We start from the raw sequence: 25885 nt of genomic DNA on the forward strand, positions 1-25885 counted from the left end.
TTATCTAATCTATTCGGGTCTGAAATTGGTTATCTTGACCACAGATAATCTTTTTGCCAGTCTTTTTATTGAATACATATTGACCAATTAATAATTATGTAGGATAATTTCTACCAAACCAAAAATATAAACAGTTTTATACAATTGGCTGCGGGCTGCAGACCACTTATTTATTACCTGACACATACGGTGCAGTGCTCTGGCTGCCATCATGAACTGTCAAATAGTCTTCTCGACAGTTTACACTGTTGGCGATCGAGTTGGTTAAAACCTGGATTTGCAGACGTTTCCCAGTTGGTGCTCTCACGCGCACAGAACACTCCATGTTATCGCTGTAGTACTAAAAACGTAACAAGACACACTCGTTTTAGCGCTTGGATTACCAACAGAAGGTTTCATGTCGAAAACGCGTTGTATTTGTTTAGTGATAGTTTGTACATTTAACAAAAAATAAAATTTAATTGGAACTAGCGGGACAAGCATAGAGCTTCACCTAAACTGTGACCACTCTTATGTTGAAAGGTCATAGGATTAATGCTTAGCTGGCACACCGCTTGGGATAAAGAACGCCACAAAAATAAAAATAAAAAACCCCACTGAAATGTCGTTAATAAAAGTTTGGGTTCAGATGGTCAGTGAGAACAGGATTTCATGGGGAGTTATTTAGGTGTATGAGAGCTAAATGTCTCACTCGTTCCAACATATATCAACCGAGGCAAAATTGAACCATTATATTATAAGAAATTTGTAAGTAAAACATGTCAAGTATGGCTGTCTGTGGAATTGCCAAATAATAAAATACATGTGTATATTGATTGGGAGTGCCGTTTTCTTAAATATATTTATCTGCTAGAAAAGAAATTCCCCGTAAATACTTTATAACAATTTTGCATGTAACATGTAATTGTAAACTAGTTTTTACCACCTGTTAGATATAAATGCACACCAGAGACAGATAACAACCATATGCTCGATTGATAAAACCAAATAAAAACGTGCACTGATAAATCATACAATCTCTAGTTCTTACTAATCAGCACTTCATGTGATATCACTATGACATAGTAAAAACTTACTCTTCGAGCTTGAATAGTGCATGCGAAACTAATGAGATATATACTTTATGCAAGAGATTAGAGTGGAAATTTCTGAAGTTTAAGCGAAACATACTTCGACACGTCTCTTTAGACAAAGATGGATCGTTCCTTTGGTACAAAATTAAACACAGTTCTCGAAGACATTGGGGTATCAAAGGATCTAATATGGAAACGAAGAAGGACATTCATGATGCGGGAATATTTAGTTAACCACTCAGCCGTACTGCGGAGTGTAGACCAAGTGAAGATCTTCTTTTTTGGGAGCCAAAGCGAAGGTACCACTACTGTTGGTATGATGTCTGATACGGATCAGCTTGAGTGTATTAACCACTGGGAAGTCATCCTTTCCATGGAAGACTGGACATATGGGAAAATAAATTTGCTAGTATTGAAAGTAAGTGGAAAACCTTTCTTAAAATTATTTTCAGAAACGAAGAATACTTTTATGCTTTTGCTCATTTAAGTTTTCGTTACAAATATCAAATCGTGTTTATGAAATGTCCAATTAGGTTTTAACAAATTGTGTTCATTATTATATTGAATTACAATTTGCTAACAATGCAAAAACACATTTCACCTTAACATAAGCATTAACAAAAGCTTAATATACAGTATGAATATAGATACATGCAATGTTGCGTATACAAGTGAAATAATTGCACTTTCGTTTTACAGGATGAAACATCGCCACCTCAGTACTGCAATTTACAAAGGTTTCGATACGACCAACCATTGCCCTACACAGATGATACAATGCAAGATCATATTCGTGACAGCCAAGGAAGAATACTCTTGCAAAACACGTACATTTACAACTACAGACTCAAGCATATTGCCGAAACATTACAAATAAGTTTCACAAGACATGGTCCAGCGAGAACTTCAACCCGGAATGAATACGAAATAGACGTTGTTGGAGCGTTTCACTGTGCCAAATTACCAGAAGAATGCCAGAGTATATTTAAACGACCAAGACCTGGTCATTGGCCCCGAAGAGATACCCTAGAGAAAGCGAAATCACTGGGAACGTTTCTTGTGGCCCAAGGCTCGTCAGAGTCCATCAATTCAAAACTGGAATGGAGATGTTCAACCTCGTTGATAGAAAGGGCAATCATGTTTGATCTAGGAACGGTTCATTTGAAAACGTTTGTGCTGTTGAAGATACTAAGGAAAACAATTTTCAAACCTGTAGTTGGGGACAGGCTGAGTACATTTCACTTCAAAACAGCACTGTTTTTCACAGTAGAGAGTAATCCACCAGATATTTGGTTAGAAACGAACATTCCCGAATGCGCTATCAGAGTACTAACGACTATGCACCGGTGGTTGAAATGTGGGTTTTGTCCAAATTTTACGACTGAGAATGTTAACCTTTTCACTGGAAAAATCCAACATTACGAAAGGCCAAAATTGAGCGAGATGATCATGGGTATCATTGAAAACTTTGAAACGTGTGTGTATCACATAACATTGGAAAAAGTTCAGGATAGAATGCTGGAACTTGATGGATTTGTTAACATCGAAATGAAAACGCCAATGCCATCCCGACAAAAGAATCATTGTGAATGCGCAAAACAAATATTTTTCAATTTCCTTTACATACTTGAAATGCGCTGTATTAGTTATATTGGAGCTCAGAATGACTTTTCAAAAAATCCCCAGCAGAGAAGCCAAACAGGGATCAGGTTTTATTCAATGGAACAAGAATATTTAGAAATGCTTTCTAACCATTCAGATGATATCGTAATTAGGACGTTTTCAATGCTGAATCCATTCCTTATTTCATTAAATGAATCTGTAAAACTGGCAGCTAAAATAGACAATCATGAGAGAATAGCGGCAAATGATATCTTTGAAAGATTTGTCATCCCGAACGACAGGGCACCTATTTCAAGCCTTTTGAAATGTGCATCAATTTGCATTTCTTGCCGCCATTTTGAAAAAGCAACAGACATTCTGAACTACGTTGAAGGCTTAATCAAACCTTATGTTGTTCAGTTTTCTGGCTGCTATCAAAGAGAAAATCCGAAATTCAATGATGAATTCCACTCACGTCTGTTGGAAAATATCGAAAATGACGAGCATCTTCTGAGGTCATCAGTTGCAATAAGTGTCAAGTTTAGTCGCCTTGAAACTCCTTGCGTTCCAAAGCATCTGGTTTTTGAAATGTACAGAACGTTCAGAGAAGTGGACAAGAGATACAGACATCCTCATAGCGATGTCTGGATGGATGCGGCCGTTATCGACGCCATACCATTTATGTACTATTTGCAGTATCTGGCGTACAAAAGGCTTAATCTTCCTGAACTTGCAGAAGACGCACTTACAGCACTATTTAACTACGTGCAAGGTACAGAAGATGATTTCAGAATAGGCCATACAGAGACATCTTGGAGTTTATTAGGCCATTGTTTTGAAATGGAGGGCGATCTGAAGCGTGCTTGGAAATTGTATAGAAACTCGATTCATCTTTTTCCATTCAACAATGCTGCAAATTGGCATATCCTGAGACTGCTTAATGATCACATCAATGGAGTTTTTGTTGACCATTGAAAAAATGACAAATGAACCGTTCATTCACCAGTTACAGCTTCGAAATAGTGCTGGTATACTTGATAATCAGCTGCTTTTCTATCATCGAAAACATTGTTGATAATCATTAGAAAGATTTAATTGATTTTAGTAAAAGTTACATATCCGTAAATAGCATACAACTCCGTAAAAATGTTCCAATGTATAGCAGTCGAGCACTGTCAATCGTATAATCTTTTTAATAGCTGAATAAATAACTTACAAGATGCTTTGTGAGTTCCAGGCGAATGCTCTCTAAACCAGAACCTCCCATATCCACGTAATCGTCACACATGTCATCAAGGTAGTCTGGAATTACACATATATATAACGATAATTCTGTTAGGATAATCGTCTGACGTTAAAATGATAATGGTAACAATGTGGATGATAAATCACTTTTTTATTTGGCCATTTAAAATTGTTTCCAATTATCTCGCATCAGAATATGATTGGCCTTGTATATTATCATGTGCCTATGCCCCGATAAGGTGGTATTTAATGTTCATTTGGTTTATCGTTTACTTACGTGATTATTTCAAGTGATATGCTTCTGTGCGATCAGAAATCTGTCGTTTGCTAAACCCTTTTATCATGAACCATCCCTGTTATATGAATAAATAGTTGATCAGTTGCCTAACTATTCCGATTAGATCTTCAGTCTAGCGCTTTACCATTTGTGCTATTCCCGCTGACAATTATCGAAAGTAGGTCAATTTAAAAAAGTAGCATAGATTCATTATGCACCAATATAATAATTTCTCGTCTGTACGTTTGTGTTTCTCCTCTTACACGATTTGGATGAGTTGCTTCTAATTGAGTGGCATTTGTTAGTGACCATTATTGATAAAAAATGGGCGAGGTCCAGTACTTGTAAACCAGATTAAACCTGTAGTGATCTAATGTTTCGCTAACAGTTCAAAGACGGTAAGTCCGACATTTATTTACAAAGAGTTAAAGTACATCATGTGTTCTAGTAATGCGACATTGTTCTTCCCCTATTGACTGTCTGTTAGGCCTTGAGCCGGTTGGGTCTTCAACCTTGTGCCTCCTTACAGTGTTTTGGTTACTTTTTATCATAGTTCATTTTTTATTTTTTAAAGTTTTATTATTTATGATATAATGTATTCCCGCTATAGGTATAGTAATTTAGTTGAATTGATCGATTATCATATAATTGACTCAATAGTATGTAATGAAATCCTTTCATCTCATTCTAGTATCACTATCGAAGATTAAATGTATATAATCGTTTAAACGTTGCTGGCAAACAGGGTTCACTTGCTAGCACTTGGAAACCAATTCAGACTACGGTGCATTTTTTAAACAGCAATGGACATTCATTTTAACTATTTGTCTCGGATATCCACTGCTTGTCCCAATTAATCCATTCATTTATTAACTCATAATTAATTTGTAATGTATTCCCTTGATACGTTAATGTAATTATTTCATATAGTCGTATGTTTTAACTCTGTCATATTTAATCTCTTTCAAATATCGCAAACTAAGATTTAGTGTACATCTATAACTCATTTGCACGTTGCGGCCAACATGGTTAGCTAGTTACCTCTGTAAGCTCACGTGAATGTCAGCGTGAGTCAGAAACTCGTTGTGAAGTCGTCTATGTAGCTGTATGCTACCATGGAAATCATTTCGGACTATGGTGAATTTATTTATACGATAATTGACATTCATTTTAACTATTTGTCTCGGATATTCCTTTCTTTGACCATTCTTTCTAAACATACAATATTTAAAGTAAATAAATCAAATACATTTCGATAATTTTCTTTGACGATATTTGATACATTACTTGCTTGTTTGTGATAGGTATCTTGATCACGAACGATTTATGTTCAATGGCAATAAAAAGATGATCAGCCGCCGAACTATGTTCCGTTCGTGCCGGAACCCGGGATTGAACCGGGGGCCTTTAGATCTTCAGTCAAACGTTCTCCCAACTGAGCTATTCCGGCTGACAACTTTCGAAAAGTAGGTCAATTTTAAAAAGTTGACCCCAAACGAAAACCCGCTTTTTGTTCGTTCGTGTGTGAGTGAAACACTTTGTGTCGAACTCGCTTACAACATTTGGAGGAGTTAAACACCTAAATGATCATTCTTCATAAAAGTGGGACAAGAGTGAGGATTAGTACTTGTAAACCAGATTACCCCCCCCCCCACCCCAATGAACTAATATTTTGCTGACAGTCAAAGGCGGTTAACTGAAGATTTAATGTCTAAACTGTGTCTGTTGATTTGTGACACTGTGCTTCTCTCGTTGAGTTTCTAGCTGTTCGACATTGACCTTTATGCTTTTAAACAGGGTCATCTTTAAGTGTCCGTGTTGACACATGTAAAAACATGTGTCCCATTGTCAGCTGGTTTTCGATTCAGTCATATAAGATAGCCCACAATAGAATAAATATCGACTGTTTGGTAAACTGCAGAACATTTTATTTTTTCTTACAGCGTTAGTAACGCTTTTAGCGATAAAACATCAAGGTCAAACGGAAGTATGATAAATTGAGATCTGGTATTTCTTCAGCAGTCCTAAATCACTGGTTTCCAGACATTTACTAAAAAAATGGCTTATTCAAAGACAAAAACTAAAAAAGTTGTCAAAACGATTAGTCTGTAAGAGTGCAGCTTTAAATGGATAACTACTATTTCTCGTTATTCGTTCATTTGCGTATTCTTATTCATTGTTTATTATGTGTTCCATGTATGCGTTTATTTAATTAATTGATTTTTCAGATAATCGTATGATTTATTCCGTCGTACGCATGGTTTTTGTTTTATCTTTGTCAAATATCGCAAACTATGTTTAAATGCACATGTTTAACATATTTCAACGTTGTGGCCAATTTGGTCGCAGCTAGCACTGTAGGCTCACGTGAAAGTCATTCTCGTTCACTAGATGCTATGCGTACCACAGTTTATCACGATCGAACCTCTGATGAATGAGAATGGTGAAAGTCAGCGTGAGTCAGAAACTATATGTGAAGTCGTCTATATAACTAAACAGCTACCATGGAAGCTATTTCGGACTAAGATTATATTATTTATACGATTTATTACTTTTATTTTAACTATTGGTCGCAACTATTCCCTTCTCTGACCATCTTTTTCTAAACTACGATATTTAAGGTTCATACAGTCAATACACTTTGATTGCTTTCTTTGCTGATATACGATTCATTAACTGCTTGTTTGTGCCTATGCAGAATCTTATTCATGAACGAATTATAGTCAGTGGGAATAAAAAGATGATCAGCCGCCGAACTATGTTCCGTTCGTGCCGGAACCCGGGATTGAACCGGGGGCCTTTAGATCTTCAGTCTAACGCTCTCCCAACTGAGCTATTCCGGCTGACAACTTTCGAAAAGTAGGTCAATTTTAAAAAGTTGACCCCAAACGAAAACCCGCTTTTTGTTCGTTCGTGTGTGAGTGAAACACTTTGTGTCGAACTCGCTTACAACATTTGGAGGAGTTAAACACCTAAGTGATCATTCTTCATAAAAGTGGGACAAGAGTGAGGATTAGTACTTGTAAACCAGATTAACCCCCCCCCCCACCCCAATGAACTAATATTTTGCTGACAGTCAAAGGCGGTTAACTGAAGATTTAATGTCTAAACTGTGTCTGTTGATTTGTGACACTGTGCTTCTCTCGTTGAGTTTCTAGCTGTTCGACATTGACCTTTATGCTTTTAAACAGGGTCATCTTTAAGTGTCCGTGTTGACACATGTAAAAACATGTGTCCCATTGTCAGCTGGTTTTCGATTCAGTCATATAAGATAGCCCACAATAGAATAAATCTCGATTGTTTGGTAAACTGCAGAACATTTTATTTTTTCTTACAGCGTTAGTAACGCTTTTAGCGATAAAACATCAAGGTCAAACGGAAGTTTGATAAATTGAGATCTGGTATTTCTTCAGCAGTCCTAAATCACTGGTTTCCAGACATTTACTAAAAAAATGGCTTATTCAAAGACAAAAACTAAAAAAGTTGTCAAAACGATCAGTCTGTAAGAGTGCAGATTTAAATGGATAACTACTATTTCTCGTAATTCGTTCATTTGCGTATTCTTATTCATTGTTTATTATGTGTTCCATGTATGCGTTTATTTAATTAATTGATTTGTCAGATAATCGTATGATTTATTCCGTCGTACGCATGGTTTTTGTTTTATCTTTGTCAAATATCGCAAACTATGTTTAAATGCACATGTTTAACTCATTTCAACGTTGTGGCCAATTTGGTCGCAGCTAGCACTGTAGGCTCACGTGAAAGTCATTCTCGTTCACCAGATGCTATGCGTACCACAGTTTATCACGATCGAACCTCTGATGAATGAGAATGGTGAAAGTCAGCGTGAGTCAGAAACTATATGTGAAGTCGTCTATATAACTAAACAGCTACCATGGAAGTTATTTCGGACTAAGATTATATTATTTATACGATTTATTACTTTTATTTTAACTATTGGTCGCGGCTATTCCCTTCTCTGACCATCTTTTTCAAAACTACGATATTTAAGGTTCATACAGTCAATACACTTTGATGGCTTTCTTTGCTGATACTAGTATACGATTCATTAACTGCTTGTTTGTGCCTATACAGAATCTTATTCATGAACGAATTATAGTCAGTGGGAATAAAAAGATGATCAGCCGCCGAACTATGTTCCGTTCGTGCCGGAACCCGGGATTGAACCGGGGGCCTTTAGATCTTCAGTCTAACGCTCTCCCAACTGAGCTATTCCGGCTGACAACTTTCGAAAAGTAGGTCAATTTTAAAAAGTTGACCCCAAACGAAAACCCGCTTTTTGTTCGTCGTGTGTGAGTGAAACACTTTGTGTCGAACTCGCTTACACCATTTGGAGGAGTTAAACACCTAAGTGATCATTCTTCATAAAAGTGGGACAAGAGTGAGGATTAGTACTTGTAAACCAGATTAACCCCCCAACACCCACCCCAATGAACTAATACTTTGCTGACAGTCAAAGGCGGTTAACTGAAGATTTAATGTCTAAACTGTGTCTGTTGATTTGTGACACTGTGCTTCTCTCGTTGAGTTTCTAGCTGTTCGACATTGACCTTTATGCTTTTAAACAGGGTCATCTTTAAGTGTCCGTGTTGACACATGTAAAAACATGTGTCCCATTGTCAGCTGGTTTTCGATTCAGTCATATAAGATAGCCCACAATAGAATAAATCTCGATTGTTTGGTAAACTGCAGAACATTTTATTTTTTCTTACAGCATTAGTAACGCTTTTAGCGATAAAACATCAAGGTCAAACGGAAGTATGATAAATTGAGATCTGGTATTTCTTCAGCAGTCCTAAATCACTGGTTTCCAGACATTTACTAAAAAAATGGCTTATTCAAAGACAAAAACTAAAAAAGTTGTCAAAACGATCAGTCTGTAAGAGTGCAGCTTTAAATGGATAACTACTATTTCTCGTTATTCGTTCATTTGCGTATTCTTATTCATTGTTTATTATGTGTTCCATGTATGCGTTTATTTAATTAATTGATTTGTCAAATAATCGTATGATTTATTCCGTCGTACGCATGGTTTTTGTTTTATCTTTGTCAAATATCGCAAACTATGTTTAAATGCACATGTTTAACATATTTCAACGTTGTGGCCAATTTGGTCGCAGCTAGCACTGTAGGCTCACGTGAAAGTCATTCTCGTTCACTAGATGCTATGCGTACCACAGTTTATCACGATCGAACCTCTGATGAATGAGAATGGTGAAAGTCAGCGTGAGTCAGAAACTATATGTGAAGTCGTCTATATAACTAAACAGCTACCATGGAAGTTTTTTCGGACTAAGATTATATTATTTATACGATTTATTACTTTTATTTTAACTATTGGTCGCGGCTATTCCCTTCTCTGACCATCTTTTTTCTAAACTACGATATTGAAGGTTTCATACAGTCAATACACCTTGATGGCTTTCTTTGCTGATATACGATTCATTAACTGCTTGTTTGTGCCTATGCAGAATCTTATTCATGAACGAATTATAGTCAGTGGGAATAAAAAGAGGATCAGCCGCCGAACTATGTTCCGTTCGTGCCGGAACCCGGGATTGAACCGGGGGCCTTTAGATCTTCAGTCTAACGCTCTCCCAACTGAGCTATTCCGGCTGACAACTTTCGAAAAGTAGGTCAATTTTAAAAAGTTGACCCCAAACGAAAACCCGCTTTTTGTTCGTTCGTGTGTGAGTGAAACACTTTGTGTCGAACTCGCTTACAACATTTGGAGGAGTTAAACACCTAAGTGATCATTCTTCATAAAAGTGGGACAAGAGTGAGGATTAGTACTTGTAAACCAGATTAACCCCCCCCCCCCCCCCACCCCAATGAACTAATACTTTGCTGACAGTCAAAGGCGGTTAACTGAAGATTTAATGTCTAAACTGTGTCTGTTGATTTGTGACACTGTGCTTCTCTCGTTGAGTTTCTAGCTGTTCGACATTGACCTTTATGCTTTTAAACAGGGTCATCTTTAAGTGTCCGTGTTGACACATGTAAAAACATGTGTCCCATTGTCAGCTGGTTTTCGATTCAGTCATATAAGATAGCCCACAATAGAATAAATCTCGATTGTTTGGTAAACTGCAGAACATTTTATTTTTTCTTACAGCGTTAGTAACGCTTTTAGCGATAAAACATCAAGGTCAAACGGAAGTTTGATAAATTGAGATCTGGTATTTCTTCAGCAGTCCTAAATCACTGGTTTCCAGACATTTACTAAAAAAATGGCTTATTCAAAGACAAAAACTAAAAAAGTTGTCAAAACGATCAGTCTGTAAGAGTGCAGATTTAAATGGATAACTACTATTTCTCGTAATTCGTTCATTTGCGTATTCTTATTCATTGTTTATTATGTGTTCCATGTATGCGTTTATTTAATTAATTGATTTGTCAGATAATCGTATGATTTATTCCGTCGTACGCATGGTTTTTGTTTTATCTTTGTCAAATATCGCAAACTATGTTTAAATGCACATGTTTAACTCATTTCAACGTTGTGGCCAATTTGGTCGCAGCTAGCACTGTAGGCTCACGTGAAAGTCATTCTCGTTCACCAGATGCTATGCGTACCACAGTTTATCACGATCGAACCTCTGATGAATGAGAATGGTGAAAGTCAGCGTGAGTCAGAAACTATATGTGAAGTCGTCTATATAACTAAACAGCTACCATGGAAGTTATTTCGGACTAAGATTATATTATTTATACGATTTATTACTTTTATTTTAACTATTGGTCGCGGCTATTCCCTTCTCTGACCATCTTTTTCTAAACTACGATATTTAAGGTTCATACAGTCAATACACTTTGATGGCTTTCTTTGCTGATACTAGTATACGATTCATTAACTGCTTGTTTGTGCCTATGCAGAATCTTATTCATGAACGAATTATAGTCAGTGGGAATAAAAAGATGATCAGCCGCCGAACTATGTTCCGTTCGTGCCGGAACCCGGGATTGAACCGGGGGCCTTTAGATCTTCAGTCTAACGCTCTCCCAACTGAGCTATTCCGGCTGACAACTTTCGAAAAGTAGGTCAATTTTAAAAAGTTGACCCCAAACGAAAACCCGCTTTTTGTTCGTCGTGTGTGAGTGAAACACTTTGTGTCGAACTCGCTTACACCATTTGGAGGAGTTAAACACCTAAGTGATCATTCTTCATAAAAGTGGGACAAGAGTGAGGATTAGTACTTGTAAACCAGATTAACCCCCCAACACCCACCCCAATGAACTAATACTTTGCTGACAGTCAAAGGCGGTTAACTGAAGATTTAATGTCTAAACTGTGTCTGTTGATTTGTGACACTGTGCTTCTCTCGTTGAGTTTCTAGCTGTTCGACATTGACCTTTATGCTTTTAAACAGGGTCATCTTTAAGTGTCCGTGTTGACACATGTAAAAACATGTGTCCCATTGTCAGCTGGTTTTCGATTCAGTCATATAAGATAGCCCACAATAGAATAAATCTCGATTGTTTGGTAAACTGCAGAACATTTTATTTTTTCTTACAGCGTTAGTAACGTTTTTAGCGATAAAACATCAAGGTCAAACGGAAGTATGATAAATTGAGATCTGGTATTTCTTCAGCAGTCCTAATTCACTGGTTTCCAGACATTTACTAAAAAATGGCTTATTCAAAGACAAAAACTAAAAAAGTTGTCAAAACGATCAGTCTGTAAGAGTGCAGCTTTAAATGGATAACTACTATTTCTCGTAATTCGTTCATTTGCGTATTCTTATTCATTGTTAATAATGTGTTCCATGTATGCGTTTAATTAATTGATTTTTCAGATAATCGTATGATTTATTCCGTCGTACGCATGGTTTTTGTTTGATCTTTTTCAAATATCGCAAACTATGTTTAAATGTACATGTTTAACTCATTTCAACGTTGTGGCCAATTTGGTCGCAGCTAGCACTGTAGGCTCACGTGAAAGTCATTCTCGTTCACCAGATGCTATGCGTACCACAGTTTATCACGATCGAACCTCTGATGAATGAGAATGGTGAAAGTCAGCGTGAGTCAGAAACTATATGTGAAGTCGTCTATATAACTAAACAGCTACCATGGAAGTTTTTTCGGACTAAGATTATATTATTTATACGATTTATTACTTTTATTTTAACTATTGGTCGCGGCTATTCCCTTCTCTGACCATCTTTTTCTAAACTACGATATTTAAGGTTCATACAGTCAATACACTTTGATGGCTTTCTTTGCTGATATACGATTCATTAACTGCTTGTTTGTGCCTATGCAGAATCTTATTCATGAACGAATTATAGTCAGTGGGAATAAAAAGATGATCAGCCGCCGAACTATGTTCCGTTCGTGCCGGAACCCGGGATTGAACCGGGGGCCTTTAGATCTTCAGTCTAACGCTCTCCCAACTGAGCTATTCCGGCTGACAACTTTCGAAAAGTAGGTCAATTTTAAAAAGTTGACCCCAAACGAAAACCCGCTTCTGTTCGTTAGTGAGTGAGTGTAATGCTGTGTGTCGAACTCGCTTACACTATTTGGAAGAGTTGCTGCAAACTTTGTTTAACTTAAGCATTTTAATGCTCACCCTTCATAAACTTGGGACAAGAGTGAGGATTAGTACTTGTAAACCAGCCTAACCCCTTAATGATCCCAAGCATTGCTGATAGTCAAAGGTGGTTACCTCAACATTTATCAACTTAGATTTAATGTATAATATGTGTTGGTTGTATTGTGACGTTGTTCTTTCCTCGTTATTTGTATGCAAGACCTTGGTCCTTGTGCATGTAAACAGGGTCATCGTAAAATGTTTGACTAATTTCTGTCAGTTTTCCTTCATGTGTTTATTTATGTTTATAATTTATAATGTATTCCCGTAATAGGTTCATTGTATTTAGTCGATTTGTTTAAAATTCGTATGATTTGATTCCTTCGTCCGCATAGAAAAATATTTGTTTTGTTTCAAATATCGAAAACTAAGTTTAAACATATATGTTTAACTCATTTGAATGTTGTGGCCAATTTGGTTCGCTAGCTAGCACTGTAAGCTCACGTGAAAGTCAGCGCGAGTCAGAAACTCGTTGTGAAGTCGTCTATGAAGCTGTATGGCAGCCATGGAAATAATTTCGGACTAGGGTGCATTTATTTATACGTTAATTGACATTCATTTTAACCATTGGTCTCGGATACTCCTTTCTTTGACCATTCTTTTTAAACATTCAATGTTTAAGGTAAATAAATCCAATACATTTCGACGTTTTTCTTTGACGATATGTGATACATAATTTGCGTGTTTGTGATAGGTATCTTGATCATAAACTATTTATGTTGCGTGACAATGGCAATAAAAAGATGATCAGCCGCCGAACTATGTTCCGTTCGTGCCGGAACCCGAGATTGAACCGGGGGCCTTTAGATCTTCAGTCTAACGCTCTCCCAACTGAGCTATTCCGGCTGACAACTTTCGAAAAGTAGGTCAATTTTAAAAAGTTGACCCAACCGAAAAGTCGCTTTTGTTCGTTAGTGAGTGAGTGTAATGCTGTGTGTCGAACTCGCTTACACTATTTGGAGGAGTTGCTGCAAACTTTGTTTAACTTAAGCATTTTAATGCTCACCCTTCATAAACTCGGGACAACAGTGAGGTTTAGTACTTGTAAACCAGCCTAACCCCTTAATGATCCCAAGCTTTGCTGATAGTCAAAGGTGGTTAACTTAGATTTAATGTATAATATGTGTTGGTTGTATTGTGTCAAAAAATTCCAGACAAGCTTATGAAGAACATGCAACGTGTTGTTGGAATCATGAAGTTTTCTGATCAATAAATTGAGTGACATACTTAGCAGTGACATGTAGTTGTCATATATGTATATGTCTTTTAATTGCTGTAAAACATAACCGATACTCATTGCAAAACAGGTTCAAAGTGGGCTCATTGCAAGATGGAGAGAGGTCGGCAATTGTTCCTAAAAACTGCTTTTCGTCATAACCAAATAGGTTTTGCTTTTCGTCATAACAAAATACAAACATTTGATATTTCTATATACTGTATGCCTTATTTGTAGGTATGTATATATCCTGAGGATAGAATATGCATTCCGAGACTTCCGTTTTAAGGCAAACATGGTGAATATATATAAACAACTTTTTGGACCAGAAACGTAATTGGCTTCTCGTCATAACAAACAATATTTTGTCCATTTTCAGCATTTGCCCACGATATTTGAAAAAACTATAAATTACTCAACATGCCGCTTATAGTAACCGAGTGTAGTGTACATTTTTCCGCTTAGCCTCCGCTAGGTTTTATAAAAATTGATATAAAAATAACACACTTACAGCTATAATCCTTTTTGAGTCGAGCGGTATTTTACTTCACGTTATAACTAAATGTGACGTCACAAACCACGTGGTATGTCCACACTGATTGTGTGTCTCTCATTTAGGCTCTCACAACTGAGATACCGGCTGACAATTTTCTGAAAATAGGTCAATTTTAAAAAGTTGACCCCAACCGAAAAGTCGCTTTTGTTCGTTTGTGTGTGAGTGTAATACTGTGTGTCAAACCCACTTACACCATTTTGAGGAGTTGCTTCGGACTGAGTTGAACTTATTAATGATCACTTTTCATAAAGGTCAGACAAGAGTGTGGTTAAGTACTTGTTTACCAGCTTAACCCCCAATGAATTTCTGTTTTACTCCCAATCAAAGGCGGTTTCCCCAACATTTTTAGTATGTAATGAATGTATGATTAGAATGTATTTAAAAAAAATATAAGTTGACGATAAATATATAAATTGAAGTGTTTTAACCTGAGGCCAAAGAAAACAATAGAAGATCAATTTAACAAGTGTCCCAGCTTGTATACTCACTTTAGTGTAGTGAGTGTTGTTGATTAACTCGTATATCAGCGTCAATATCTGGTTATTACCTAATGTAGACTATAGCTTGAAGGTATTTAAATGACGATACATGTTCATACTATGTAAAAACATTCATTATAACATTGTTTTATGTCACTTATCAGTCATTTGATAATCAGACACTTTAAACATACATGTACAACTGAACGCACTGAAATGTAAATTAGCAATACTTTGCTATAGTTATACTGTAGTTATGATACTATTTGCACAGTAACATGTACCAGTAAGGAGATTAGTAAGATATGAAAAATTGCATGATGGTTAGTTACTAAATTATGTAAACAGAAGCAATACATTGAAGGTTGAATGTGTATCTACTTTAGAAGTGTTCAGTGTAGTTGGAACGTTATTTATAAAACATCTTAAGGCATTTCTTAACTTCAGTCAATTCCGATAATTTTTCGTAATCAAAAAAAGTTATAGTGCATTTATCATAAGTTACCATAAGTTAAAGGTTTTTTTTATCATTTAAGTATGTATTTTTAATGAAATCAATGCAAATGAAGAGTTCTATTTTATCGTATGATCAGTGAGATAGTTATTTAACTTAGTAAAATGACAAGTTGAAGTTGAAGGAAATGACTTAAGATATTTTATCAATACCGGCCCTGTATCTAAGCTCTTTTGAACATATCATAATCAGTGGATCTTAGATATTATAATTGTCAATCCTGAAAACTAGCCAGGGTCTGTTTGAACTGTACTAATTTACAACAGGCCATCTTTTTTCTAGATTAATCCTATATTTTAGAAACCCTGTATGTTTAGACCCGTATAAGTTGAGTGGATCATGATTGCGTCAAATATTGCATACAGTACAGTACTGTACCATACACGTTCAATTAGCATACTCTTCAGGTAGGATATGTATTAATAATTTATATTCTGTTATGTTCTGTAGTTTTGGTAACGTTTCGTCTTAAAAAGTGAAAAATTAAAGACCAAAAATGAAGTAAAAAAATGAGTTGTCCTGATGAAAATGAAAAAGTATAGATCTACATGTCATACAATTAGCATACGATGTATAAATACATTAAAGTCTGTTATGTTCTTGGGATTTTTGTAACGTACGTTACTTCTTAAAAATGTGAAAGTTTTAAGACCAAATATGAAGTCAAAATATGAAAAAAAATATCGATCTACGTGGCTTTATTATAAACTACGGTGTACCAGAAGGTCAATTTGTCTTCTATATTTCTTTTCGTCAACAATAGCGAATGGTAATAATCTGCGCTACTATTAAATGCGAACATGTCATAGCGAGAGATAAATAACCTATGCTAAAAATAGGTTTGTAAACCAGATAAATGGTAGTAGTGAAATAGAACGATTATTGTGCGCTTTACATTTGTCAGCCGGAATAGCTCAGTTGGGAGAGCGTTAGACTGAAGATCTAAAGGCCCCCGGTTCAATCCCGGGTTCCGGCACGAACGGAACACAGTTCGGCGGCTGATCACTTTTTGTTGTTTCAAACAATGATCGGACACTAATGATGTTCATTTCATTGCTGTTCTATTTAACAAACTAGTTAAACTCGATTAAATACTCTAGTAGTAGAAACTACAAAACAAATATTGCACCACTATTTGCTACAAAGATGTCTGATCACGCTTATCTTATGCCTAACCATACAGTGCTAGATAGCATTTTTGGTTACGAAATGACGATTTAAGCCTATTTATAAACATATGAGTATAATGTAACTTTATCAAATCGTTTGTTAATGTATAAGGCAAAGGGATTGTTTAACGTTTAAAATTTCGATTCCATCAAAATAAACCGTCGTAAACATATGCATATATGTTTTTCTACGAAATAACTTTGTACCCATATGAATGAATTGCCAGTTTCCACAGTAAAAGAAATTTGATTTCTTGCGAAAATGATGCAACATGTAACTTTTTAATTGTCATGTAAATTTTCGTTTACAAAGTAAAAAAACACACACGAAAGAACACTTTAAATTCGGTGAAAATCAAATTTTGAGTAAGCACGTGCAAATTCATTAAGTATTAACCCAGCTACTTTTATGTTATTAATATATGGATATCTAATCAGTTAAATAGTCAGGTTAACGTGAAACAGTGTCTTAAAATGACAAATCTCCTTGTGGCAATCTTGTTTTTATTTTTATAATACTCTCATTCCTAATGTCAAATCCTAATAAACCATCATTAGCGGACTCAGATGGGGGGGGGGACCGGGCGCCCCCCCCCCCTAAAATCGTCCAAATTTACTTTATATTTCAATATAGGAGAAGAAAAGTAATGAAATACGCCAAATGCACCATTCCGACTATAAATTGTTAAAATTTTCTTGGAGGAGACCCCATAACACCCCGGCCAACACTTTTAACCAAAAAAAAATCTGTTTGTGAGGGAGGGGCGCAAGGAAAAAGGGTACGTCCCTAAAGTACGCCCCCTTTTAACGTCGAATTATAAACCCGCCCCTGACCATGCCCATTTATGATTATCTTTTTGACAGTATTAAATATTTACACCCCAACTTTCCTTCCTTCTTTCGGACTCATCATACTTAAACCAGATCAACTTCGTTCATTCCCCGATCATGAAATCAATCATGCAATTCATTCCTTAAGTAAAATGCTCACTAAACACTTAGGCCACTACTTTTTTATTTTATGGTTTACAAGAATTTTTGGAAAAAATGTCCACCGGTTGGTCGAAAAAAAAAGAAAAAAAGAGTCCCAAAACATACTCTTTAAGGGTGAAAATCAGAGAACAACATAAAAACATTGAAAATTTTTATCATTTACTTGACATTTTAAAATCTTAAACTGCTATTATTGCATGTTTTAATACACTAAAACTTCAAAGTTCTTATTAAACACACAGTTTAAATCTTACATACTCTGCATATAAAACATCAATGAAATTGACTATAAAACATGTTAACATGTATAAACTACACTTTTTTATCAAAGATACATTGAATATCACTCAGCAAGACATTTGTTTAGCTTAAAGGGTATGCTAAAGCAAAAGTGAATGCAGAACACTTAAAAACTGACCAATATAAAATTGAAAAAAAAGAGAAGGCGAATTGTACGCATTAAAATACACAAAAATTGCACTGTATTAAAACAATACATTACATGTTCTAAACATTGTTTCAGTTATTTCAGTATTGCAGATCTTGAATGAGTCAATTCAAGGTTATTCTAAACATAGAATCGCTATTAATGAACGAATTACAATCACCAAATAGACTAAATATCGGATAAAATGAAATATTATAATTTCATTTTATACATTCTGGTTTGATACCTTACGCTAAATGAGCATTTAATTGCATCTTCAATACGAGCCATGATTTTTCCCGGTTTTATCGAGTTTTCCTGGTTAATTTCTGGGAAATAATTCCTGTCTTAACCCGATGAACCAGATTCTATTTTTAACCGATAGTTTCTAGATCCCCGGCCGCGGCCAAAATGTAAACACAGATATATACATTTATTTCCTTTGATTCAGTATACGTTCACTTTGAAACAATTTGTGTATTCTGCCTATTATATTGCCTTTTGTTACTCGTCGATATTAAAATATTTGCAATTTTTATTACTTTAATTGTGTAACTACGCAAAACGCAGCTTATTCGCACTATATTAGCCGCACAACATATCATGAATACTCAATACAACGCTAATCGTGCAGAACGCAACTCCGTAGCTATAAGAGCAGATTTGTAATGTTAATGAGGTCGTTGACCAGCTTAGTTCTAACAACGCTTGGGTTGTTACGCCCGTGCGAGCATTAATCCGTCAAATGGCAAAAATGTTATGTCGATCTGCCGATGTATACAACCTAACGTTTATTGTCTCTAAATTAATTCATGAACGAATGTCACCAAACTTGACCTACTTTATAACATATGACGGAATTGGATGTGGTATGTACCAAGTCACAGCCCCGCGATCCATAACCAATTCCTATCCATAAAAAATGGGATACAAAGGGTTTTGTCAATCGTATCTCAATCGCGATAAACTTTGAATGGTTATTCAAAGTGAGTTGATATTTTCTAAACGTTATGTCAACAAACTTGACCTACTTTATAACATTTGTCAGCCGGAATAGCTCAGTTGGGAGAGCGTTAGACTGAAGATCTAAAGGCCCCCGGTTCAATCCCGGGTTCCGGCACGAACGGAACACAGTTCGGCGGCTGATCAACTTTTTATCATGAATTCATGCATTCGAGTATATATATAAGTAGGGTTTTAAGAAAACAACGCACTGAAACTTGATTTACGTTTAAACTCGAATAAAACCATTTCTAACAAAGATTCATCGGGATACATTATTCATTTTCATCAGGACAACAAACAGACCATGGAGTATAAGTCACTTGACATACTCATTTAGTACCAGGAATACCCAAATCATTACAACATATGGAGTTATATTCAATTGCATACGAAACCTGATCTGGAACTTTGGTTTCACAAACAATGCACTGCTTCGGAATCTTAATCCAGAATGATCTTGAATGAGTCGATTCAAAGTTATTCTAAACATAGAATCGATATTAATGAAAGAATAACAGACTAAATATCGGATAAAATGAAATATTATAATTTCATTTTATACATTCTGGTTTGATACCTTACGCTAAATGAGCATTTAATTGCATCTTCAATACGAGCCATGATTTTTCCCGGTTTTACCGAGTTTTCCTGGTTAATTTCCGGGGAATAATCCTGTCTAAACCCGATGAACCAGATTCTATTTTTAAACGATAGTTTCTAGATCCCCGGCCGCGGCCAAAATGTAAACACAGATATATACATTCATTTCCTTTGATTCAGTACACGTTCACTTTGAAACAATTTGTGTATTCTGCTTATTATATTGCCTTTTGTTACTCGTCGATATTAAAATATTTGCATTTTTTATTACTTTAATTGTGTAACTACGCAAAACGCAGCTTATTCGCACTGTATTAGCCGCACAACATATTATGAATACTCAATACAGCGCTAATCGTGCAGAACGCAACTCCGTAGCTATAAGAGCAGATTTGTAATGTTAATGAGGTCGTTGACCAGCTCAGTTCTAACAGCGCTTGGGTTGTTACGCCCGTGCGCGCATTAATCCGTCAAATGGCAAAAATGTTATGTCGATCTGCCGATGTATACAACCTAACTTTTATTGTCCCTAAATTAATTCATGAACGAAATGTCACCAAACTTGACCTACTTTATAACATATGACGGTATTGGATGTGGTATGTACCAAGTCACAGCCCCGCGATCCATAACCAATTCATATCCCAAAAACTGGGATACAAAGGGTTTTGTCAATCGTATCTCAATCGCGATAAACTTTGAATGGTTATTCAAAAAAGTGAGTTGATATTTTCTAAACGTTATGTCAACAAACTTTACTTACATAACTTTTGTCAGCCGGAATAGCTCAGTTGGGAGAGCGTTAGACTGAAGATCTAAAGGCCCCCGGTGCAATCCCGGGTTCCGGCACGAACGGAACACAGTTCGGCGGCTGATCAACTTTTTATCATGAATTCATGCATTCGAGTAGGGTTTTAAGAAAACAACGCACTGAAACTTGATTTATGTTTAAACTCGAATAAAACCATTTCTAACAAAGATTCATCGGGGTACATTATTCATTTTCATCAGGACAACAAACTGACCATGGAGTATAAGTCACTTGAAATACTCATTTAGTACCAGGAATACCCAAATCATTACAACAAATGGAGTTATATTCAATCATTCAAGATCATTCTGGATTAAGATTCCGAAGCAGTGCATTGTTTGTGAAACCAAAGTTCCAGATCAGGTTTCGTATGCAACGAAACCTGATCTGGAACTTTGGTTTCACAAACAATGCACTGCTTCGGAATCTTAATCCAGAATGATCTTGAATGAGTCGATTCAAAGTTATTCTAAACATAGAATCGATATTAATGAACGAATAACAGACTAAATATCGGATAAAATGAAATATTATAATTTCATTTTATACATTCTGGTTTGATACCTTACGCTAAATGAGCATTTAATTGCATCTTCAATACGAGCCATGATTTTTCCCGGTTTTACCGAGTTTTCCTGGTTAATTTCCGGGGAATAATCCTGTCTAAACCCGATGAACCAGATTCTATTTTTAACCGATAGTTTCTAGATCCCCGGCCGCGGCCAAAATGTAAACACAGATATATACATTCATTTCCTTTGATTCAGTACACGTTCACTTTGAAACAATTTGTGTGTTCTGCTTATTATATTGCCTTTTGTTACGCGTCGATATTAAAATATTTGCAATTTTTATGACTTTAATTGTGTAACTACGCAAAACGCAGCTTATTCGCACTGTATTAGCCGCACAACATATTATGAATACTCAATACAGCGCTAATCGTGCAGAACGCAACTCCGTAGCTATAAGAGCAGATTTGTAATGTTAATGAGGTCGTTGACCAGCTCAGTTCTAACAGCGCTTGGGTTGTTACGCCCGTGCGCGCATTAATCCGTCAAATGGCAAAAATGTTATGTCGATCTGCCGATGTATACAACTAACTTTTATTGTCCCTAAATTAATTCATGAACGAATTGTCACCAAACCTGACCTACTTTGTAACATCTGTCGGGATTGGGTTAGGTATGTACCAAGTCACAGCCCGGCGATCCATAACCAATTCCTATCCCAAAATTTGGGATACAAAGGGTTTTGTCAATCGTATCTCAATCGCGATAAACTTTGAATGGTTATTCAAAAAAGTGAGTGGATATTTTCTAAACGTTATGTCAACAAACTTGACCTACTTTATAACATTTGTCAGCCGGAATAGCTCAGTTGGGAGAGCGTTAGACTGAAGATCTAAAGGCCCCCGGTTCAATCCCGGGTTCCGGCACGAACGGAACACAGTTCGGCGGCTGATCAACTTTTTATCATGAATTCATGCATTCGAGAAAACAACGCACTGAAACTTGAATTTATGTTTAAACTCGAATAAAACCATTTCTAACAAAGATTCATCGGGGTACATTATTCATTTTCATCAGGACAACAAACTGACCATGGAGTATAAGTCACTTGAAATACTCATTTAGTACCAGGAATACCCAAATCATTACAACATATGGAGTTATATTCAATTGCATACGAAACCTGATCTGGAACTTTGGTTTCACAAACAATGCACTGCTTCGGAATCTTAATCCAGAATGATCTTGAATGAGTCGATTCAAGGTTATTCTAAACATAGAATCGATATTAATGAACGAATAACAGACTAAATATCGGATAAAATGAAATATTATAATTTCATTTTATACATTCTGGTTTGATACCTTACGCTAAATGAGCATTTAATTGCATCTTCAATACGAGCCATGATTTTTCCCGGTTTTACCGAGTTTTCCTGGTTAATTTCCGGGGAATAATCCTGTCTAAACCCGATGAACCAGATTCTATTTTTAACCGATAGTTTCTAGATCCCCGGCCGCGGCCAAAATGTAAACACAGATATATACATTCATTTCCTTTGATTCAGTACACGTTCACTTTGAAACAATTTGTGTATTCTGCTTATTATATTGCCTTTTGTTACGCGTCGATATTAAAATATTTGCAATTTTTATGACTTTAATTGTGTAACTACGCGAAACGCAGCTTATTCGCACTGTATTAGCCGCACAACATATTATGAATACTCAATACAGCGCTAATCGTGCAGAACGCAACTCCGTAGCTATAAGAGCAGATTTGTAATGTTAATGAGGTCGTTGACCAGCTTAGTTCTAACAACGCTTGGGTTGTTACGCCCGTGCGCGCATTAATCCGTCAAATGGCAAAAATGTTATGTCGATCTGCCGATGTATACAACCTAAATTTTATTGTCCCTAAATTAATTCATGAACGAAATGTCACCAAACTTGACCTACTTTATAACATATGACGGGATTGGATGTGGCATGTACCAAGTCACAGCCCGGCGATCCATAACCAATTCATATCCCAAAAACTGGGATACAAAGGGTTTTGTCAATCGTATCTCAATCGCGATAAACTTTGAATGGTTATTCAAAAAAGTGAGTTGATATTTTCTAAACGTTATGTCAACAAACTTGACCTACTTAATAACATTTGTCAGCCGGAATAGCTCAGTTGGGAGAGCGTTAGACTGAAGATCTAAAGGCCCCCGGTTCAATCCCGGGTTCCGGCACGAACGGAACACAGTTATGCGGCTGATCAACTTTTTATCATGAATTCATGCATTCGAGTAGGGTTTTAAGAAAACAACGCACTGAAACTTGATTTATGTTTAAACTCGAATAAAACCATTTCTAACAAAGATTCATCGGGGTACATTATTCATTTTCATCAGGACAACAAACAGACCATGGAGTATAAGTCACTTGAAATACTCATTTAGTACCAGGAATACCCAAATCATTACAACAAATGGAGTTATATTCAATTGCATACGAAACCTGATCTGGAACTTTGGTTTCACAAACAATGCACTGCTTCGGAATCTTAATCCAGAATGATCTTGAATGAGTCGATTCAAAGTTATTCTAAACATAGAATCGATATTAATGAACGAATAACAGACTAAATATCGGATAAAATGAAATATTATAATTTCATTTTATACATTCTGGTTTGATACCTTACGCTAAATGAGCATTTAATTGCATCTTCAATACGAGCCATGATTTTTCCCGGTTTTACCGAGTTTTCCAAGTTAATTTCCGGGGAATAATCCTGTCTAAACCCGATGAACCAGATTCTATTTTTAACCGATAGTTTCTAGATCCCCGGCCGCGGCCAAAATGTAAACACAGATATATACATTCATTTCCTTTGATTCAGTACACGTTCACTTTGAAACAATTTGTGTGTTCTGCTTATTATATTGCCTTTTGTTACTCGTCGATATTAAAATATTTGCAATTTTTATGACTTTAATTGTGTAACTACGCAAAACGCAGCTTATTCGCACTGTATTAGCCGCACAACATATTATGAATACTCAATACAGCGCTAATCGTGCAGAACGCAACTCCGTAGCTATAAGAGCAGATTTGTAATGTTAATGAGGTCGTTGACCAGCTCAGTTCTAACAGCGCTTGGGTTGTTACGCCCGTGCGCGCATTAATCCGTCAAATGGCAAGAATGTTATGTCGATCTGCCGATGTATACAACTAACTTTTATTGTCCCAAATTAATTCATGAACGAATTGTCACCAAACCTGACCTACTTTGTAACATCTGTCGGGATTGGGTTAGGTATGTACCAAGTCACAGCCCGGCGATCCATAACCAATTCCTATCCCAAAATTTGGGATACAAAGGGTTTTGTCAATCGTATCTCAATCGCGATAAACTTTGAATGGTTATTCAAAAAAGTGAGTGGATATTTTCTAAACGTTATGTCAACAAACTTGACCTACTTTATAACATTTGTCAGCCGGAATAGCTCAGTTGGGAGAGCGTTAGACTGAAGATCTAAAGGCCCCCGGTTCAATCCCGGGTTCCGGCACGAACGGAACACAGTTCGGCGGCTGATCAACTTTTTATCATGAATTCATGCATTCGAGAAAACAACGCACTGAAACTTGAATTTATGTTTAAACGCGAATAAAACCATTTCTAACAAAGATTCATCGGGGTACATTATTCATTTTCATCAGGACAACAAACTGACCATGGAGTATAAGTCACTTGAAATACTCATTTAGTACCAGGAATACCCAAATCATTACAACATATGGAGTTATATTCAATTGCATACGAAACCTGATCTGGAACTTTGGTTTCACAAACAATGCACTGCTTCGGAATCTTAATCCAGAATGATCTTGAATGAGTCGATTCAAGGTTATTCTAAACATAGAATCGATATTAATGAACGAATAACAGACTAAATATCGGATAAAATGAAATATTATAATTTCATTTTATACATTCTGGTTTGATACCTTACGCTAAATGAGCATTTAATTGCATCTTCAATACGAGCCATGATTTTTCCCGGTTTTACCGAGTTTTCCTGGTTAATTTCCGGGGAATAATCCTGTCTAAACCCGATGAACCAGATTCTATTTTTAACCGATAGTTTCTAGATCCCCGGCCGCGGCCAAAATGTAAACACAGATATATACATTCATTTCCTTTGATTCAGTACACGTTCACTTTGAAACAATTTGTGTATTCTGCTTATTATATTGCCTTTTGTTACGCGTCGATATTAAAATATTTGCAATTTTTATGACTTTAATTGTGTAACTACGCGAAACGCAGCTTATTCGCACTGTATTAGCCGCACAACATATTATGAATACTCAATACAGCGCTAATCGTGCAGAACGCAACTCCGTAGCTATAAGAGCAGATTTGTAATGTTAATGAGGTCGTTGACCAGCTTAGTTCTAACAACGCTTGGGTTGTTACGCCCGTGCGCGCATTAATCCGTCAAATGGCAAAAATGTTATGTCGATCTGCCGATGTATACAACCTAACTTTTATTGTCCCTAAATTAATTCATGAACGAAATGTCACCAAACTTGACCTACTTTATAACATATGACGGGATTGGATGTGGTATGTACCAAGTCACAGCCCGGCGATCCATAACCAATTCATATCCCAAAAACTGGGATACAAAGGGTTTTGTCAATCGTATCTCAATCGCGATAAACTTTGAATGGTTATTCAAAAAAGTGAGTTGATATTTTCTAAACGTTATGTCAACAAACTTGACCTACT

General features: G+C 36.2%; 2 protein-coding genes and 13 non-coding genes across 15 annotated transcripts in view; 7 read left to right on the plus strand and 8 right to left on the minus strand.

Moving 5' to 3' along the window:
- Positions 1-25885, minus strand: part of LOC128242462 (uncharacterized) — a 40475-nt gene that overhangs the window by 3857 nt on the left and 10733 nt on the right. The window contains exons 2-3 of the mRNA XM_052959620.1: positions 3892-3977; positions 178-340 (exon numbers count right to left, since the gene is read on the minus strand). Of these exons, the coding sequence (XP_052815580.1) occupies positions 178-340; positions 3892-3977 (249 nt within the window). The remainder of the gene's footprint in view (positions 1-177; positions 341-3891; positions 3978-25885) is intronic.
- Positions 1091-3892, plus strand: LOC128242461 (uncharacterized). The gene is made up of 2 exons (XM_052959619.1): positions 1091-1491; positions 1773-3892. Exons 1-2 carry the CDS (start codon positions 1195-1197, stop codon positions 3648-3650), a joined length of 2175 nt encoding a protein of 724 aa, XP_052815579.1. The 5' UTR covers positions 1091-1194; the 3' UTR covers positions 3651-3892.
- Positions 5575-5647, minus strand: Trnaf-gaa (transfer RNA phenylalanine (anticodon GAA)). Its single transcript has one exon. It is a non-coding gene; the product is annotated as a tRNA-Phe (tRNA).
- On the minus strand, positions 6968-7040 carry Trnaf-gaa (transfer RNA phenylalanine (anticodon GAA)). The gene has a single exon. It is a non-coding gene; the product is annotated as a tRNA-Phe (tRNA).
- Positions 8368-8440, minus strand: Trnaf-gaa (transfer RNA phenylalanine (anticodon GAA)). Its single transcript has one exon. It is a non-coding gene; the product is annotated as a tRNA-Phe (tRNA).
- On the minus strand, positions 9765-9837 carry Trnaf-gaa (transfer RNA phenylalanine (anticodon GAA)). Its single transcript has one exon. It is a non-coding gene; the product is annotated as a tRNA-Phe (tRNA).
- Trnaf-gaa (transfer RNA phenylalanine (anticodon GAA)) lies at positions 11170-11242 on the minus strand. The gene has a single exon. It is a non-coding gene; the product is annotated as a tRNA-Phe (tRNA).
- Trnaf-gaa (transfer RNA phenylalanine (anticodon GAA)) lies at positions 12560-12632 on the minus strand. The gene has a single exon. It is a non-coding gene; the product is annotated as a tRNA-Phe (tRNA).
- On the minus strand, positions 13588-13660 carry Trnaf-gaa (transfer RNA phenylalanine (anticodon GAA)). Its single transcript has one exon. It is a non-coding gene; the product is annotated as a tRNA-Phe (tRNA).
- Positions 16483-16555, plus strand: Trnaf-gaa (transfer RNA phenylalanine (anticodon GAA)). The gene has a single exon. It is a non-coding gene; the product is annotated as a tRNA-Phe (tRNA).
- Positions 19216-19288, plus strand: Trnaf-gaa (transfer RNA phenylalanine (anticodon GAA)). The gene has a single exon. It is a non-coding gene; the product is annotated as a tRNA-Phe (tRNA).
- On the plus strand, positions 20550-20622 carry Trnaf-gaa (transfer RNA phenylalanine (anticodon GAA)). The gene has a single exon. It is a non-coding gene; the product is annotated as a tRNA-Phe (tRNA).
- Positions 21950-22022, plus strand: Trnaf-gaa (transfer RNA phenylalanine (anticodon GAA)). The gene has a single exon. It is a non-coding gene; the product is annotated as a tRNA-Phe (tRNA).
- On the plus strand, positions 23264-23336 carry Trnaf-gaa (transfer RNA phenylalanine (anticodon GAA)). Its single transcript has one exon. It is a non-coding gene; the product is annotated as a tRNA-Phe (tRNA).
- On the plus strand, positions 24587-24659 carry Trnaf-gaa (transfer RNA phenylalanine (anticodon GAA)). Its single transcript has one exon. It is a non-coding gene; the product is annotated as a tRNA-Phe (tRNA).

The sequence above is a fragment of the Mya arenaria genome, chromosome 8, assembly GCF_026914265.1.
Source record: "Mya arenaria isolate MELC-2E11 chromosome 8, ASM2691426v1".
Lineage (NCBI taxonomy): Eukaryota > Metazoa > Mollusca > Bivalvia > Myida > Myidae > Mya > Mya arenaria.

Excerpts from the sequence above, each read along its gene's own strand:
- LOC128242461 (XM_052959619.1), top strand. The coding sequence starts at position 1,195 with ATGGATCGTTCCTTTGGTACAAAATTAAACACAGTTCTCGAAGACATT. Across the intron at positions 1,492-1,772 it reads TAAATTTGCTAGTATTGAAA|GATGAAACATCGCCACCTCA; the intron begins GTAAGTGGAAAA and ends TTCGTTTTACAG.